Here is a 17742-nt window from a genome sequence, read left to right as displayed (position 1 = left end):
ATTTATTTATAACATTCTAGACAAAACGTACACTATGATTTTTTTTTAAAATCAATTTAATAATTATGTGTTCTAATGAAGCATTTGAGCTCCAAAGCAGGATACAGCCAGTCAAGCTAACAAGGGGTAGCAGTTTTCTGCTTGGGAATTTCAATACAGGTGGCCCTCGGTTTACACCGGTTCAATTTGCGCCGTTTCAGAATAACAACCTTTTTTTCCCCAGTCATGTGACTGCTATTGAAAAGCTTTGGAAAGCAGTGCACTAATTAAAATAGCCAGTAGGTGGAGCTGTCCACTTGTTTTGCAGCAAAGTTATGCAACTTAACAGACTGAAATTGATCTGTGTACACAGAGCAGACATTAGCTATCGAGCATCAGGCACTTCCCTATTATTTTCCTGTCCAGCTGCTTGAGGCGAGGGTGCCTAACTGCTTATTAATCACTGCAGATCGAAACGCATAGAATAGGTGCAGACCCAATATTATCTAACATGCTAACAATGCAGAGAACTGATTGCAGAAAAATGCAAGTAAAAAATGTTTTTGTTCATTAAACTTAGTTTGATGATGATGAAGTCCGTTGTGTGATTATTTAATTAGGTGCTGTTAGCAAATGTTTTTGGTCAATAAACTTAGTTTGATGATACAATCTATATTATTAGGTTTATAATGCTGTTTAGCATTTAAAGTCTTCATTTCAAAGCTTTAAAAATAACGTATTAGGTGTTACTTATGACAATTTTGAGAGGGGCCAGGAACCTAACTCCCTCACTTCCCATTGACTTACATTATAAACTGGGTTTCAATTTACAACGGTTTCGATTTACAACCATTCCTCCTGGAACCTAACCCCGGCGTAAACTGAGGGCTACCTTACTTGAAGCTCTTGAGTAGGACTTTGCCTATGCATTTAACCCATTTGCAAGCGACAACCAAATAGTAATCTTGAAATAGTAATGTAAATATGACATGTTTTAACACATCAGAGCATGTACTTTTTGCGTTAAAATTTATATTTAACATTATAAATCCTGACTTTTATCACTAATAAGGAACTGTGTATGATGTTCAGTAAATATATGTTTATCATTTTTAAAACTATTAGGTAAATATTTCTACCAAAATAATTTTTATTTATCTCTAATTTAAAGTAAGATTTAGCAAACCAGTGGAAAAAGGGTGCAGACATATGAAAAAACTGCCAAACATTATATTTATATTTTATTTGTGCACTATACTTCCATTAGCAAAAAAGCTTCTTGTAAAAATTACTGTTTTCAGTGACATACACAGATATCCTGTGAGGGTCAGTGCATCAGTATTCAAACACCACACATTCTAATATAAATCGGCAGTGGCGTGTACGACACAAATAACGTCTTAAGCAATACACACCACAACCACCTCTCTGAGCAGGCATGGTGTTGGAATGCTGGTGGACGGGTCTCCACAGGATATGTGCGTTTGCTGCAGAGTAACAGTAACTAACTAAAAGCATTTAGTGCAAAAATTCTTATATTTCAAATTGAAATGCACCCAAGCACATTTTACTTTTGACCTTCCTATCCCTTTAAAACTCCATTGCAGGAAAACAAATTATGCTTACCTGATAATTTCATTTCCATCTGTTTGAGGAGAGTCCACTGCTTCATTCATTACTTGTGGGAAATAAGAACCTGGCCACCAGGGGAGGCAAAGACACCCCAGCCAAAGGCTTAAATACCTCCCCCACTCCCTTCATCCCCCAGTCATTCTGCCAAGGAAACAAAGAACAGTAAAAGAAATATCAGGGTATAAATGGTGCCAGAAGAGTAATATAAAATTTAGTTTCCCACCGGAGCATACGAGCGGGAGCAGTGGACTCTCCTCCCACAGATGGAATTATCAGGTAAGCATAATTTATGGTTTTCCATCTTAATGGGAGGAGAGTCCACTGCTTCATTCATTACTTGTGGGAACAAATACCCAAGCTCTAGAGGACACTGAATGAACAAAAAACAGGAGGGTAAAAGGAGGCGGACCCTATACTGAGGGCACCACAGCCTACAGAACCTTTCTCCCAAACACAGCTTCCACCGGAGCAAAAACATCAAATTTGTAAAACTTTGTAAAAGTATGTAAGGAGGACCAAGTAGCCGCCTTACAAATCTGCTCCATAGAGGCTTAGTTCTTAAAGCCCCCTACACTTCCCTGAATACACCAAAAATAAGGACTAAGTCTGTCTGAAATCTTTTGTGGCCTGAAGATAAAACTTCAAGGCACGAACCACATCCAAGTTATGCAGTAACATTTCCTTAGACGAAGATGGGTCAGGACACAAGGAAGGAACTAATATCTCCTGATTGATGCTACGATCTGACACCACCTTGGGAAGAAATCCCAACCCAGTGCGAAGCACAGCCTCATCAACGTGAAAAAACAGGTAAGGGGACTTAGATTGCAAGGCCACTAATTCAAAGACCCTGCGAGCCGAAGCAATAGCCAGAAGAAACAGAACCTTCCAGAAAAGAAGCTTAATGTCAAGCGTATGCATAGACTCAAACGGAGCCATCTGCAACACCTTAAGAACTAAGTTTAAGCTCCAAGGAGGAGCCAAATTTCTAAAGACAGGTCTGATCCTAGACAGAACCTGAACAAAGGACTGAATATCATGAAGCTCCGCTAGCTTCTTGTGTAACAGCACAGACAACGCCGAAATCTGTCCCTTTAAGGAACTGGCGGCAAGACCTTTATCCAGTCCATCCTGGAGAAAGGTCAGAATCCTGGATACCCTAACCTTGTGCCAGGGATATCCACGTTCCTCGCACCAGGATAAGTAGGTCATCCACACCTTATGATAGATGCGACGAGTGACCGGCTTCCTGGCCTGGATGCAGTGACGTGCGGTGAAAAACATATATGAACCCAATAGAGGTAGTTTAAATTAAAGTAAAGCATTGTTTCTCAACCGCGGTCCTCAAGTACCCCCAACAGGGCAGGTTTTCATTATAGCTGGAACAGTTAACAGATGAAATAATCAACTGATAAATAAGAGCCCATGGTTAGTAACCATGTAGTAAATGAATGCATATATCTCAAATACAGCTCCAAAACCAGCAGTTAAATCATAAAACCATGTAGTAAAGTAATGCATATATCTCAAATACAGCTCCAATACCAGCAGATAAAAAAATGTAGTAAATGAATGCATATATCTAAAATACAGCTCCAAAACCAGCAGATAAAACCATGTAGTAAAGTAATGAATATCTCAAATACAGCTCCAAAACCAGCAGATTGTTTTGTTTAAGTTTTTCTGAATATGTTTTTCATTTTTTAATGTGAAACCTGAAACTGTATGCACTTGCCTCTTCGAGTCTTCAACAGTTTAACTTCAGCTGCCCCTAGATGCCCTCAGCTGCCTCTGCTACCGCGCCTGAAATCAGGCAGGTCAATGTTTGGGCTGAAACTGGAAACAAAAATAAATAAGCACTGACTAGTTCCACTTCCTTCCCGCTGGCACCACTTGAGCCCCTCTATTTATTTTTTCAAATGTACACATTATTACAATACACATGGCTGCAATTTGTAAGAATTAAAGGTACATTATAAACTAGATTTTTTTTTGCATAAATGTTTTGTAGATGATCCATTTATATAGCCCATACAGCTTTTTTTCCTTTTTTTTTTAAATGTATAGTTTTGCTTATTTTTAAATAACATTGCACTATTTTTCAGACTCCTAACCAACCCCATAAGTTGTAGGATAATACTGATGTATTACCTACTCCAGCTTGATTCTGTTTGTGTAAAGGGTCTTTTCAAATGCAGAGGAAGGTGGAGGGGGGGGAGTCTCTGTTTTTTTGCTATAGAACAAATTTGCACTGGGTGTTCCAGTTAAAATTTTCAACAGTGCTAATCTGTGAGCTTCTAAATATGGCCTAGTTTGCATTGAGGTGATAAAGTTTGGAAACTGGTGATAACATTTTAGTCTATGTTGAATTTTTATGTTACCATCAGTTTCCAAACTTCACCATCTCAATGAAAACTAGGCCTAAGGTTTTTTTAACAGTTTTATACTGGATTTTTAGATCAGTATCTGTGCATATTATTCTTTATAGTAATGTCTATTACATGCTGTTATATGAAAATTGGTGTACACTGTCCCTTTAACATCAAACTTTCAGGCAACATCTGGCAGCCGTGGAATACATCATATGGTCAGAAAACTAAAATGGACTTTAAATACTTTGTTGTATGACCCCTAAAGAAGCCAAAAAGCAAATTGTATATCCTGATAAATAGCTGGTTTAGCATCTTGAAAATCTAGGTCAAAGGTTTGTGCTATTTGGCATCTATTGGGGTGTGGGAAAAAGCACACGTTTTAAAAAGGAGGGGTGTTGTCCCTTAAATAACCACTTCCTTTATACAAGACTGATTTATTAAAGGGACAGTATACACTCATTTTCATATAACTGCATGTAATAGACACTTCTATAAAGAATAAGATGCACAGACACTCATATAAAAATCCAGTAAAAAATGGTTTAAAAACTTACTTAGAAACTTTCAGTTTAGCTCTGTTGAAAAGGCAGTTGGAAAGCCCACTGCAAGTGGGAAATAAGATACTCCCCCCTCCCCCTTCTTTTGCATATGAAAAGACCCTTTACACAAACAGGAGCAAGCTGGAGAAGGTAGCCGACGGTATTCACATAAAACTTTGGGGCTTGGTTAGGAGTCTGAAAATCAGAGCAATGTTCTTTAAAAATAAGCAAAATTATACATTTTTAAAAAAAACAAACTTTATGGGCTATATAAATAGATCATCTACAAAACATTTATGCAAAGAAAAAAAATGAGTGTATAATGTACCTTTAACCTTAAATCCTGCAATTAACCAGTTTGTTGTGAAAACCAAAGCACTAACCGGCATAACTATATAGAGCCTCAGTCATGATTTCTCCTCTATACTCAAGAATAAATGTATTTCTCTTGTAGTGTATCCAGTCCACGGATCATCCATTACTTGTGGGATATTCTCCTTCCCAACAGGAAGTTGCAAGAGGATCACCCACAGCAGAGCTGCTATATAGCTCCTCCCCTCACTGCCATATCCAGTCATTCGACCGAAACAAGACGGGAAAGGAGAAACCATAGGGTGCAGTGGTGACTGTAGTTTAATTAAAATTTAGACCTGCCTTAAAAGGACAGGGCGGGCCGTGGACTGGATACACTACAAGAGAAATACATTTATCAGGTAAGCATAAATTATGTTTTCTCTTGTTAAGTGTATCCAGTCCACGGATCATCCATTACTTGTGGGATAACAATACCAAAGCTAAAGTACACGGATGATGGGAGGGACAAGGCAGGAACTTAAACGGAAGGAACCACTGCCTGTAGAACCTTTCTCCCAAAAACAGCCTCCGAAGAAGCAAAAGTGTCAAATTTGTAAAATTTTGAAAAGGTGTGAAGCGAAGACCAAGTCGCAGCCTTGCAAATCTGTTCAACAGAGGCCTCATTTTTAAAGGCCCAGGTGGAAGCCACAGCTCTAGTAGAATGAGCTGTAATCCTTTCAGGGGGCTGCTGTCCAGCAGTCTCATAGGCTAAGCGTATTATGCTCCGAAGCCAAAAGGAGAGAGAGGTTGCCGAAGCTTTTTGACCTCTCCTCTGTCCAGAATAAACGACAAACAGGGCAGATGTTTGACGAAAATCTTTAGTAGCCTGTAAGTAAAACTTCAAGGCACGGACTACGTCCATATTATGCAAAAGACGTTCCTTCTTTGAAGAAGGATTAGGACACAATGATGGAACAACAATCTCTTGATTGATATTCCTGTTAGAAACCACCTTAGGTAAAAACCCAGGTTTGGTACGCAGAACTACCTTGTCTGAATGAAAAATCAGATAAGGAGAATCACAATGTAAGGCAGATAACTCAGAGACTCTTCGAGCCGAGGAAATAGCCATCAAAAACAGAACTTTCCAAGATAAAAGTTTAATATCAATGGAATGAAGGGGTTCAAACTGAACTCCTTGAAGAACCAAGTTTAAGCTCCACGGGGGAGCAACAGTTTTAAACACAGCCTTAATCCTAACCAAAGCCTGACAAAATGCCTGGACGTCTGGAACTTCTGCCAGACGCTTGTGCAAAAGAATAGACAGAGCAGAGATCTGTCCATTTAAAGAACTAGCTGATAAGCCTTTGTCCAAACCCTCTTGGAGAAAGGAGAATATCCTAGGAATCCTAACCTTACTTCATGAGTAACTCTTGGATTCACACCAATAAAGATATTTACGCCATATCTTGTGGTAGATTTTCCTGGTGACAGGCTTCTGAGCCTGTATTAAGGTATCAATGACTGACTCGGAGAAGCCACGCCTTGATAGAATCAAGCGTTCAATCTCCATGCAGTCAGTCTCAGAGAAATTAGATTTGGATGATTGAAAGGACCTTGTATTAGAAGGTCCTGCCTCAGAGGCAGAGTCCATGGTGGAAGAGATGACATGTCCACTAGGTCTGCATACCAGGTCCTGCGTGGCCACGCAGGCGCTATCAGAATCACCGATGCTCTCTCCTGTTTGATTTTGGCAATCAGTCGAGGGAGCAGAGGAAACGGTGGAAACACATAGGCCAGGTTGAAGAACCAAGGAGCTGCTAGAGCATCTATCAGCGTTGCTCCCGGGGCCCTGGACCTGGATCCGTAACAAGGAAGCTTGGTGTTCTGGCGAGACGCCATGAGATCCAGTTCTGGTTTGCCCCAACGATGGACCAGTTGAGCAAACACCTCCGGATGGAGTTCCCACTCCCCCGGATGAAAAGTCTGACGACTTAGAAAATCCGCCTCCCAGTTCTCTACGCCTGGGATGTGGATCGCTGACAGGTGGCAAGAGTGAGACTCTACCCAGCAAATTATCTTTGAGACTTCTAACATCGCTAGGGAACTCCTGGTTCCCCCTTGATGGTTGATGTAAGCCACAGTCGTGATGTTGTCCGACTGAAATCTGATGAGGTGGAGGGAAGTAAACAAAAAAATAATTTGGTTGCATTATAACTGGGGATGTAGCTGTGTTCAGAATTAAGCAATCACATTCAAAACCATGTTAAATAAGTCATCACACACCTGCCATAATTAATTAATTCTGATTAGCCCTGAATAAAGTTCAGCTGTTCTAGTAGGTCTTTCCTGACATTTTCTTAGTCGCGTCCTACACAAAAGCCATGGTCCGCAGAGAGCTTCTAAAGCATAAGAGGGATCTCATTGTTAAAAGGTATCAGTCAGGAGAAGGGTACAAAAGAATTTCCAAGGCATTAGATATACCATGGAACACAGTGAAGACAGTCATCATCAAGTGGAGAACATATGGGACAACAATGACATTACCAAAAACTTTATGTCCCTCCAAAATTGATGAAATGACGAGAAGAAAACTGGTCTGGGAGGCTACCAAGAGGCCTACAGCAACATTAAAGGAGCTGCAGGAATATCTGGGAAGTACTGACTGTGTAGTACATGTGACAACAATCTCCCGTCTTCATATGTTTGGGCTTTGGGGTAGATGGCAAGACGGAAGCCTTTCTAACAAAGAAAAACATCCAAGCCCAGCTAAATTTAGCAAAAACACATCTGAAGTCTCCCAAAAGCATGTGAGAAAAGGTGTTATGGTCTGATGAAACCAAGGTTGAACTTTTTGCCAATAATTCCAAAAGATATGTTTGGCGCAAAAACAACACTGCATATCACCAAAAAAACACCATACCCACAGTGAAGCATGGTGGTGGTAGCATCATGCTTTGGGTCTGTTTTTCTTTAGCTGGAACTGGGGCCTTATTCAAGGTAGAGGGAATTATGAACAGTTCCAAATACCAGACAATATTGGCACAAAACCTTCAGGCTTCTGCTAGAAAGCTGAACATGAAGAGGAACTTGATCTTTCAGCATGACAACGACCCAAAGCATACATCCAAATCAACAAAGGAATGACTTCACCAGAAGAAGATTAAAGTTTTGGAATGGCCCAGCCAGAGCCCAAACCAGAATCCAATCGAAACTCTTTTTACTTCCCTTCACCTAAAAGATTTCAGTTTCTTTTTCAATTGAGTTGCATAGTTTATAGGTCACATTAAAGGTGGAAAAAGCTCTGAAATGATTTATCTTTGTCTCATATTTTTACATCACAGAAACCTGCCATTTTAACAGATGTGTGTAGACTTTTTATATCCACTGTATGTGAAAATTAAGCTGCAATGCTTTGCAAATGAACGTATTGTAGAGTTTTGCAATTAAAAGGCACATTTATGAAAAAAACCTTGTAATAATAAAAATAATATGTGCATCATTTCAAGGATCAAATTAAGAAATGCTTCATAGAAGTGTTTATATAATGATCCATTAGGCACACACCACATACATACTTGCTTTGTAAATTAAAAAACATATTGCAGAGTTTTGTATTACAAAAACTTATAATAATAAGTGCATCAAATGAAGAACTGCTTCACAGAAACAGATTAGTTGTTATATAATGATCCATATGCTCTCACAGCACTCACATAGGCACTATCTGCACTATGCAGCACATTCCTCAGTTATCCCGTCAGTGATATATTACTAAACTAGTATATATTATAAAAACATAATTTATGCTTACCTGATAAATGTATTTCTCTTGTAGTGTATCCAGTCCACGGATCATCCATTACTTGTGGGATATTCTCCTTCCTAACAGGAAGTTGCAAGAGGATCACCCACAGCAGAGCTGCTATATAGCTCCTCCCCTCACTGCCATATCCAGTCATTCGACCGAAACAAGACGAGAAAGGAGAAACCATAGGGTGCAGTGGTGACTGTAGTTTAATTAAAATTTAGACCTGCCTTAAAAGGACAGGGCGGGCCGTGGACTTGATACACTAAAAGAGAAATACATTTATCAGGTAAGCATAAATTATGTTTTCTCTTGTTAAGTGTATCCAGTCCACGGATCATCCATTACTTGTGGGATAACAATAAGAAAGCTAAAGTACACGGATGATGGGAGGGACAAGGCAGGAACTTAAATGGAAGGAACCACTGCCTGTAGAACCTCTCCCCCAAAAACAGCCTCCGAAGAAGCAAAAGTGTCAAATTTGTAAAATTTTGAAAAGGTGTGAAGCGAAGACCAAGTCGCAGCCTTGCAAATCTGTTCAACAGAGGCCTCATTTTTAAAGGCCCAGGTGGAAGCCACAGCTCTAGTAGAATGAGCTGTAATCCTTTCAGGGGGCTGCTGTCCAGCAGTCTCATAGGCTAAGCGTATTATGCTCCGAAGCCAAAAGGAGAGAGAGGTTGCCGAAGCTTTTTGACCTCTCCTCTGTCCAGAATAAACGACAAACAGGGCAGATGTTTGACGAAAATCTTTAGTAGCCTGTAAGTAAAACTTCAAGGCACGGACTACGTCCAGATTATGCAAAAGACGTTCCTTCTTTGAAGAAGGATTAGGACACAATGATGGAACAACAATCTCTTGATTGATATTCCTGTTAGAAACCACCTTAGGTAAAAACCCAGGTTTGGTACGCAGAACTACCTTGTCTGAATGAAAAATCAGATAAGGAGAATCACAATGTAAGGCAGATAACTCAGAGACTCTTCGAGCCGAGGAAATAGCCATCAAAAACAGAACTTTCCAAGATAAAAGTTTAATATCAATGGAATGAAGGGGTTCAAACGGAACTCCTTGAAGAACCTTAAGAACCAAGTTAAGCTCCACGGGGGAGCAACAGTTTTAAACACAGGCTTAATCCTAACCAAAGCCTGACAAAATGCCTGGACGTCTGGAACTTCTGCCAGACGCTTGTGAAAAAGAATAGACAGAGCAGAGATCTGTCCATTTAAAGAACTAGCTGATAAGCCTTTGTCCAAACCCTCTTGGAGAAAGGAGAATATCCTAGGAATCCTAACCTTACTCCATGAGTAACTCTTGGATTCACACCAATAAAGATATTTACGCCATATCTTGTGGTAGATTTTCCTGGTGACAGGCTTCCGAGCTCTACTGTGCTCTACTGTGGCTTTTTACCTCCCTCAATACGACTTTTGAAGCCTTTTGAGCCCTTCAGAGAAGTCCTGGATCATGCAGGAAGAAGCTAGATGTCTGTGTCTGTAATTTTTGCTGTGCAAAAAAAAAAAAACGCCAAAATAGGCCCCTCCCACTCATATTACAACAGTGGGAAGCCTCAGGGAACTGTTTCTAGGCAAAATTCAAGCCAGCCATGTGGAAAAAACTAGGCCCCAATAAGTTTTATCACCAAACATATGTAAAAAACGATTAAACATGCCAGCAAACGTTTTAAAATACACTTTTATAAGAGTATGTATCTCTATTAATAAGCCTGATACCAGTCGCTATCACTGCATTTAAGGCTTTACTTACATTACTTCGGTATCAGCAGCATTTTCTAGCAAATTTCATTCCTAGAAAAATATTTTAACTGCACATACCTTATTACAGGAAAACCTGCACGCTATTCCCCCTCTGAAGTTACCTCACTCCTCAGAATATGTGAGAAAAGCAAAGGATCTTAGTTACTTCTGCTAAGATCATAGAAAACGCAGGCAGATTCTTCTTCTAAATACTGCCTGAGATAAACAGTACACTCCGGTACCATTTAAAAATAAACTTTTGATGTCTGTGTCTGTGACCCCCTCCCTCACGCAGACTACACCTAAATCAATGCTGGAAAGGAATCTGATTATACACTGCAGCTGGTCACACTACAAAAACGTCTTTCAAACTTTGTTCTATCTCCTCATCTTCTGCTGTCCGGAGGCTTTGGGGTCACAACATCTCCCTACTCCAGTCCCAGTCCAGACTCCAGAGTGTAACATGAGACAGGCACACAAAACTGCTTGCTGCAGAAGCTGCTGCTAAGACTGAGACGCACATGGCTGAGTCCCCTCCACACATAGGAAAGCAAAGTTAACCCTACGAGTCGACTACCAGCAGTTGCCTGAAAACCATATATTTAATTATGCCATCAACAAAATAATTGAGGAACCAATATCAATCCACTCAAGAATAGTCGTGGGTATGATAGGTTAACGTTTGTCACCCATAATTTTGGGTGACAAACGTTAGCAGATCATATACCATGACTGTTCTAGGTAAACTTATGAGTGGATTAATATTGGTTCCTCAATTATTTTGTTTGTTTCAAAGTACTGCCGCCATAACGCTAATCTTAAAGCCCCCTGGCTTGCCCTGCACTTAACCTGCATAAAATTCCACCGGCACTGCCTACCTAAGTATAAATTATGTATAACGGTAACCAGACCAGGCAGTCCCAGTGTATGGCAGTATCACAAAGTAACTAACACTGATATTTAGTGAGTCAATAGTTGTCACTAAATATATTATCAAGAGATCACAGATTTCAACTGGCTTACGGCTAGCAGTAAGTGAGTCATCCTCACACTGTGTCCTCTATTCTTCACAGTTCACAGGCTCACCCAAACGTGACTCGCTGTCGGCTGCTCTCTCTTCCCACCCGGTATTCTGTTCTCGCCCAGACCTGCTCCGCCTCCTAGATGAACTAAAGAGCTTGCCGTTGAGGGCTCCAGAGGCTGCTATAGAGAGCAGCCTCTATTGGGAGTGGTATGGGCTGCGAAGAGAAGAGCATAAAGCGGTAAGCGCCACTGGGTGGCAGTCTCTAGCAGCCCATACAAAAAATTGCTCAAAGACATAGATATTGCGCAACGGAAGGGGAGCTGAACAGCTCACAGCCTATCCTTCCTTGCGCAATATGGATGGTGATGGAATGGATGCCTTCTTTTTGTATATCATGGTGGCGGAGTCTGCTGCGGGGGTGGGGGGGTACCTTTGAGTACAACTTTTTTTTTATTTAAAAAAAAAAGAAAGTGTAATTACACAAATAGGACAGGGGAGGCGCTGCCTCACATGACGGCACATCACTGCCTGGATGAGATTATCAATTACTCTCTCAGAAAAACCCCTCTTAGCCAAGACTAGGCATTCAATTTCCATGCAGTCAACATGAGAATCGAGATTTTGATGTAGAAAGGGACCCTAAACCAGCAGATCTCTGCGACAGGGTAACCTCCATGGAGGAGACAATGACATCCCCACCAGATCCGCAAACCACGTCCATCGCAACCACAACGGAGCAATCAGAATGATGAGGGCCACCACTCGAGGAAAAAGTGGCAACAGAGGAAAAATGTAAATTAGGTTTAACTCCCAAGGCACCGCTAAGGCATCTATTATCTATGCCTGTGGGTCCCTGGACCGCAACCCATATCTGGGTAGCTTGAAATGAAGTCTGGACGCCATAAGGTCTATCTCCGGCGTCCCCCATCTGTTGCAGATCTCCGCAAACACCTTGGAATGGAGAGTCCGCTTACCAGTTGTCCACACCCGGAATGTGGATCGCTGAGAGCGAACAATTGTGAGTCTCTGCCCATTCCAGAATCCGAGATGCTTCCCTCATGGCTAGGGAGCTTCTCGTACCCCCTTGATGGTTTATGTAAGCCACCGAGGTAACGTTGTCAGACTGGGATCTGATGAATTGGGACGACACCAGGGGGGGCCAAGCCCTCAGAGCTATGAATATCGCACAAAGATCCAGAAGATTTATTGGTAAATTTGACTCCTCTCGAGTCCACCTGCCTTGTGCCCTTCTGGTACCCCATACAGCTCCCCATCCTGATAGACTTGTGTCCGTGGTCACAATCTCCCACGATGGCCGCAAGGAGGATGTCCCCTGAGCCAGCTGACCCGGGTGGATCCACCAAGAGAGGGATTCCCTCACTCAGTTGTCCAGAGAGATCTGTTGGGATAGATGAGTGATCGCCGTTCCATTGTCTCACATGGATAACTGAAGAGGTCTGAGATGGAACCTGGAGAAAGGAATGACATCTATGATGGATACCATGAGCCCAATCGCCTCCATACAGATGGCCTTGAGGAGGTCTGAAGGGCAAGACAGGTGGACGCAATCTTGGAACGTCTCTAATCTGACAGGAATATCTTAATAGATATGGAATCTATTATCGTACCCAGGAAATTCACCCTGTTGCTGGGAACCAAGGAACTCTTCCCTTTGTTTATCTTTCATCTATGGGATCGAAGTAGAAGAGCCCTCGAGTGGTCCTCCGCGAGACTGCAGGACGGAGCCTGGACCAGGATATCGTCCAGATAAGGAGCCATTGCAATACCTCTGGCTCTCACTACTGCAAGCAGCGCCAGCAGAACCTTCGTAAAGACTCTCGGGGCAGTCGCCAGACCGAACGGTAGGGCCACAGTCTGGAAGTGTTGGTCCAGAGATGCGAATCTTAGAAACCTGACGTGGTCCTTGTGGATTGGCACGTGAAGGTAGGCATCCTTCAAGTCTATTGTCGTCATAAATTGCCCCTCTTGAACTAGGGGCAGGATCGATCTGATCGTCTCCATTTTGAACAATGGGACTGACAGAAACTTGTTTAGGCACTTTAGGTCCAGAATTGTGCGGAATGTGCCCTCCTTCTTTGGTACCACGAAAAGGTTTGAATAGTATACTAGACCCCTTTCTGCTAGAGGTACTGGAACAATTACTCAGAGAGATGAGAGATCCCTCATGCAGTCTAGAAAGGAGACTCTTCTCTGGATTTGAGGATAGGTTTGACAGGAGGAATCTGCCCCTGAGCGGATGAGTCCTGAACCCTATCCTGTAACCCTGGGTGATAACCTCCAGAACCCAAGGATCCTGTACGTGTCTCATCCAAGCCCCTGCGAACAGAGATAGTCTGCCCCCTACGCAATCCAGCGACGGATCGGGGCCGCACCTTCATGCTGTCTCGATGGGCATCTTGCCCTATTGGATTTGTTCCAAGATTGAGCTGACTTCCAAGATCCCTTGGACTGCTCGGTATTTGCAGCAGGCTGCTGGCGCTGAGACTTGTCCGAACGAAAGGGACGAAAAGTAGAGCCCTTAGGTTTATCCTTCTTATCCTGCGGAAGGAAAGCACCCTTGCCTCCCGTGACTGTGGATATGATAGAGTCCAGGCCTGGGCCAAAAAGAACTTTCACCTGAAACGGAAGGGATAGCAATCTAGACTTGGAAGTTATGTCAGCAGACTACGACTTTAACCATAGGGCCCTGCGGGCTAGCACAGAGAAACCGGATGTCTTGGCATTCAGGCAAATAACCTGCATGTTTGCTTCACAGATAAAATAATTAGCTACCCTTAAGACCTTAACCTTTTCTGTATCTCCTTGAGGGGAGTTACCACCTCGACCATAGCTGACAGAGCACACCAATAGGTAGCCGATCCAGCCACCGCAGCGATCGCCGCTGTCGGTTGGAAAACAAACTCCGTGAGTTGGAACATCTTTCTCAACATGGATTCTAACTTTTCATCCATGGGCTCCTTGGACAAACTATCCTCGAGGGGAATAGTCATAGGCTTAGCGAGTGTGGAGATAGCTCCATCTACTTTAGGAATGGCCCCCCACAGCTCAAGCTGAGAGTCCGAAATGGGGAACAGCTTTTTAAAAGAGGTAGAGGGAGAAAAGGAAGAGCCCAGTTTCTCCCACTCATACTTAATAATCGTAGCCATCTTCACGGGAACCAGGAAGGACTGAGGCACCACCCTGTCCATGTAAACCCTATCTAGCATTAGGGATCGAAGGTTCTTCCGGAAGTTTCGGTTCTGGAACCTCCAACGTAGCAAGCACTTCTTTCAGTAAAAAGCGCAAATGCGCCATCTTAAACTTAAAATCTAGGTCCTCCGTAGCCGGTCTAGAAGGCACCGATTCCGTCCCAGAGAGAGTGCCCTCCGACGAGTCTGAGTCCTCATCGGACAATCTCTCAGAGACATCCAATGGAGTAGACGACCCCTGGGACGGAAGGCTATGTCTTTCCCTTCGCAAGACGTGGTAGGGCAAGGAAGGCCGCAGAAACCGCCTCTTGCAACTGGACAGCGAAATCTGGCCTTGGGGAGCTACATGTGTAATCTGAGATGAATGTTGGGAACGCACCTCGCGGGATGGAGAACCCTCAGAGGTGGATGGCTCAGTAGTACTCAATATCTAATTCTTTTTAGATATTGCAATCTTATCAAACCATGTGGAACACAGTTGAGCAGGCGGATCAACCTGAACCTCCTCACAATAAAAACAGGTATTAGATTTAATTAAAGAGGGAGTATCCTCTAACATATCAGAGTCCTCCAAAGCTTGCGCCTTTAATGCGGACTGTGATAGACTAAATGGCACCTTTATACACCAATGGCCGGGCCACTCACCACCTCCAATGACCCGGACCACTGAGAAACTGTTACGTCTCCCGCTATGGCGATCAGGAAAGAGGAAGTTAAAGAGGCCACACGGAGTGCCATGCAGGACTGCCCCTGCAATATAGAGAAAATGCGCCAAAAAAGGCAGCGCCTATCTTCACCTGACTGTTCACACATTATGTAGCATTAACACAAAGATATTATGCATAAATCCCTCCCTGTTCAAGAATCACCTTTCCAGGGATATTAACCCTTGCTTGATTCTATACAGATAAAAGGAGACACACTGTGACTTTATCTTCTTGCGTTATTATATGTATATAAATGAAACGATCTTACCAGAATCTATGCCGTCGAACAGGAACACGGCCCTTCAAGTGTGACAGGTTAGTAGCATCCCTCCTGACATGGACTTGAGTGAAGAAGGGCAGGCAGCGAAACTCGTCAAGGCGGATTGCCCAGGAGCTGTTAACATGAGTCGGGATGGTTTCGCAGAGATGACACTCCCTGCACCTCCGGACTCTAACTTTCATCCATGCTCTCACTGAGAGGCTGACAGGACAACTTAAAACTCCAGTCCCATTTCAAAGAGTATTACCTTCCATAAGAGACCACTCTGAATCTTCCAACACTTCTCTGCCAACCTCCTGTGACGAAAGACAAAGAATAACTAGGGTATGAGTGGAGTAGGGGACGGTATTTAAGCCTTTGGCTGGGGTGTCTTTGCCGCCCCCTAGTGGCCAGGTTCTTATTTCCCACAAGTAATGAATGAAGCAATGGACTCTCCTCCCATTAAGATGGAAAGAGCATTCTACAGTCTATCCGCAAACCAGCTGCTGTTAAGAATTAACATATTTCCACATCTGAACTTACCGGCTCCCTGTGCCATTTCCACTAGGAAAATCATGCACTTTGACAGGAAACTGTTCCATTTGACTGAGACAATTGTTCATCTTGTGTACAAGTGACATCAAGTGTCTATTTGCTGTTGGCTCTAGCCTCCCAAGAGGTTCTTCTCCTGGTAACTGTAAAAACAACAGTGAATTAGGAATTTTTTTTTTTTATATTTGCCTATCCTGAATATACATAGAAACCATGTTCAGATTTGATTGTATTAGATAATTAAAATTTTGGTTTACCAACTCATTACCATATAGGATTCTCATGTAGATTCTAATATTTGCAAGCTATTCAAATAAGCTTTCCAATCTGAACATGGCAAGCTATATACTGATTTGTTATCAGACATTTGTTATTAAAGAAATCAATAATGTGTTTAAAGGGCCATTATAGTGTTAAAATGACCCTATAATTGCCTTAAAGATGTGCATGCTCCCTTGCCAGGCTAATTTGTAAAGCTCTGCACATGCTAAACAAGTTCACTCACAGGGGAGCCGAAGAACACATGTAGGAATCTTTTAAGCCTGATGTCCCGGCTCACAATGTCTCTCTCACTTTTGGATGTCAAATATAAAAGCAATTGTTTCACAAAGCCACTGTGTTGAATTTCAAATGAAGAGACATCTGACTCTGAAACTATGCTTCGGATTTCTACAAGGCACTCAACTCCACCATCCAGCTGAAAATGACACAAAGAAAGCTAATTAAACACAAAAACACAGAACAAATGGACAAAGAAAAAACTACAAAATTGTTGTATTCCTTGTTAAATCTCTTTCTTCATGTTTTTAGTGATAAGCATGACATAGGAGATCACTAGACAATCAGCTTAATAGTAGCCATCCATCTGCAGATAAGCGTAAACTTCAAACAAACTTTAACAAACCCTTCCTCCTCAGAGCCTTTTCCCTTCATTTTATCCTTAAAGGCATTTTAAACCGTAAATGCATGCTAGACACAATGTGTTTATAGCAAAGAATATTCTTAGTGTAAAATATAGATGCAGTTTATTACAATTCTATTAGTTTGAAACTAATTTCCTATATATCTGTTTGTGCAAACAAGGCTGTTTGGAAATTCTTTTAGATAGTCCTATATTGCAAGCAGCCTTGTTTAGACAGTCTCTTTTATTGCCCGTTTTATATCTGTCCCTAATTGTTGTCAGCAGGAAGGACATGGCGGAATTTAAAAAAACAATTTTAAGGAGTTAAATTAAAGAAAATGGGGGCACAAAAAATGAATGTACATTGCAAAGTTTTTTTTAACTACACATAAGTAAACATTAAATATTACAAGCTCATTTTGTTTAACATCCCCTTCATAAAAGCAATGATAAGAGAAGAGGAAAGGGAGAGAACATGACAGGACAGAAAAGCTCTTAACCAGAAAAGATTATGAAGGCAGAAATCAGCCTCCCCCGAAAACAAAAGATTTAAAGTAGGTAAAGTAGGTGTAACTGTTGTGAGTTTAGAAAGATTCAATAAAGGGACAGTTTACTCAAAAATGTTCTTCCTTTTAATTTTTTCCCAATGATCCACTTTACCAGCTGGAGTGTATTAAATTGTTTACAAGTAGCTCCTTTACCCTTATATTGG

The 17742-nt window shown here is 41.9% G+C and overlaps 1 protein-coding gene across 9 annotated transcripts in view; it reads right to left on the bottom strand.

The window, feature by feature from the left end:
- TRIP12 (thyroid hormone receptor interactor 12) overlaps positions 1-17742 on the bottom strand; it is a 1052161-nt gene that overhangs the window by 281813 nt on the left and 752606 nt on the right. For all 9 annotated transcript variants that reach the window (XM_053709826.1, XM_053709829.1, XM_053709830.1 and 6 more), the window contains 2 exons: positions 16635-16826; positions 16121-16272 (listed from right to left, as the gene is read on the bottom strand). In XM_053709826.1, the coding sequence (XP_053565801.1) occupies positions 16121-16272; positions 16635-16826 (344 nt within the window). The remainder of the gene's footprint in view (positions 1-16120; positions 16273-16634; positions 16827-17742) is intronic.

The sequence above is a fragment of the Bombina bombina genome, chromosome 4 (assembly GCF_027579735.1).
Source record: "Bombina bombina isolate aBomBom1 chromosome 4, aBomBom1.pri, whole genome shotgun sequence".
NCBI lineage: Eukaryota > Metazoa > Chordata > Amphibia > Anura > Bombinatoridae > Bombina > Bombina bombina.
This window is presented reverse-complemented; position numbering and strand designations above follow the sequence as displayed.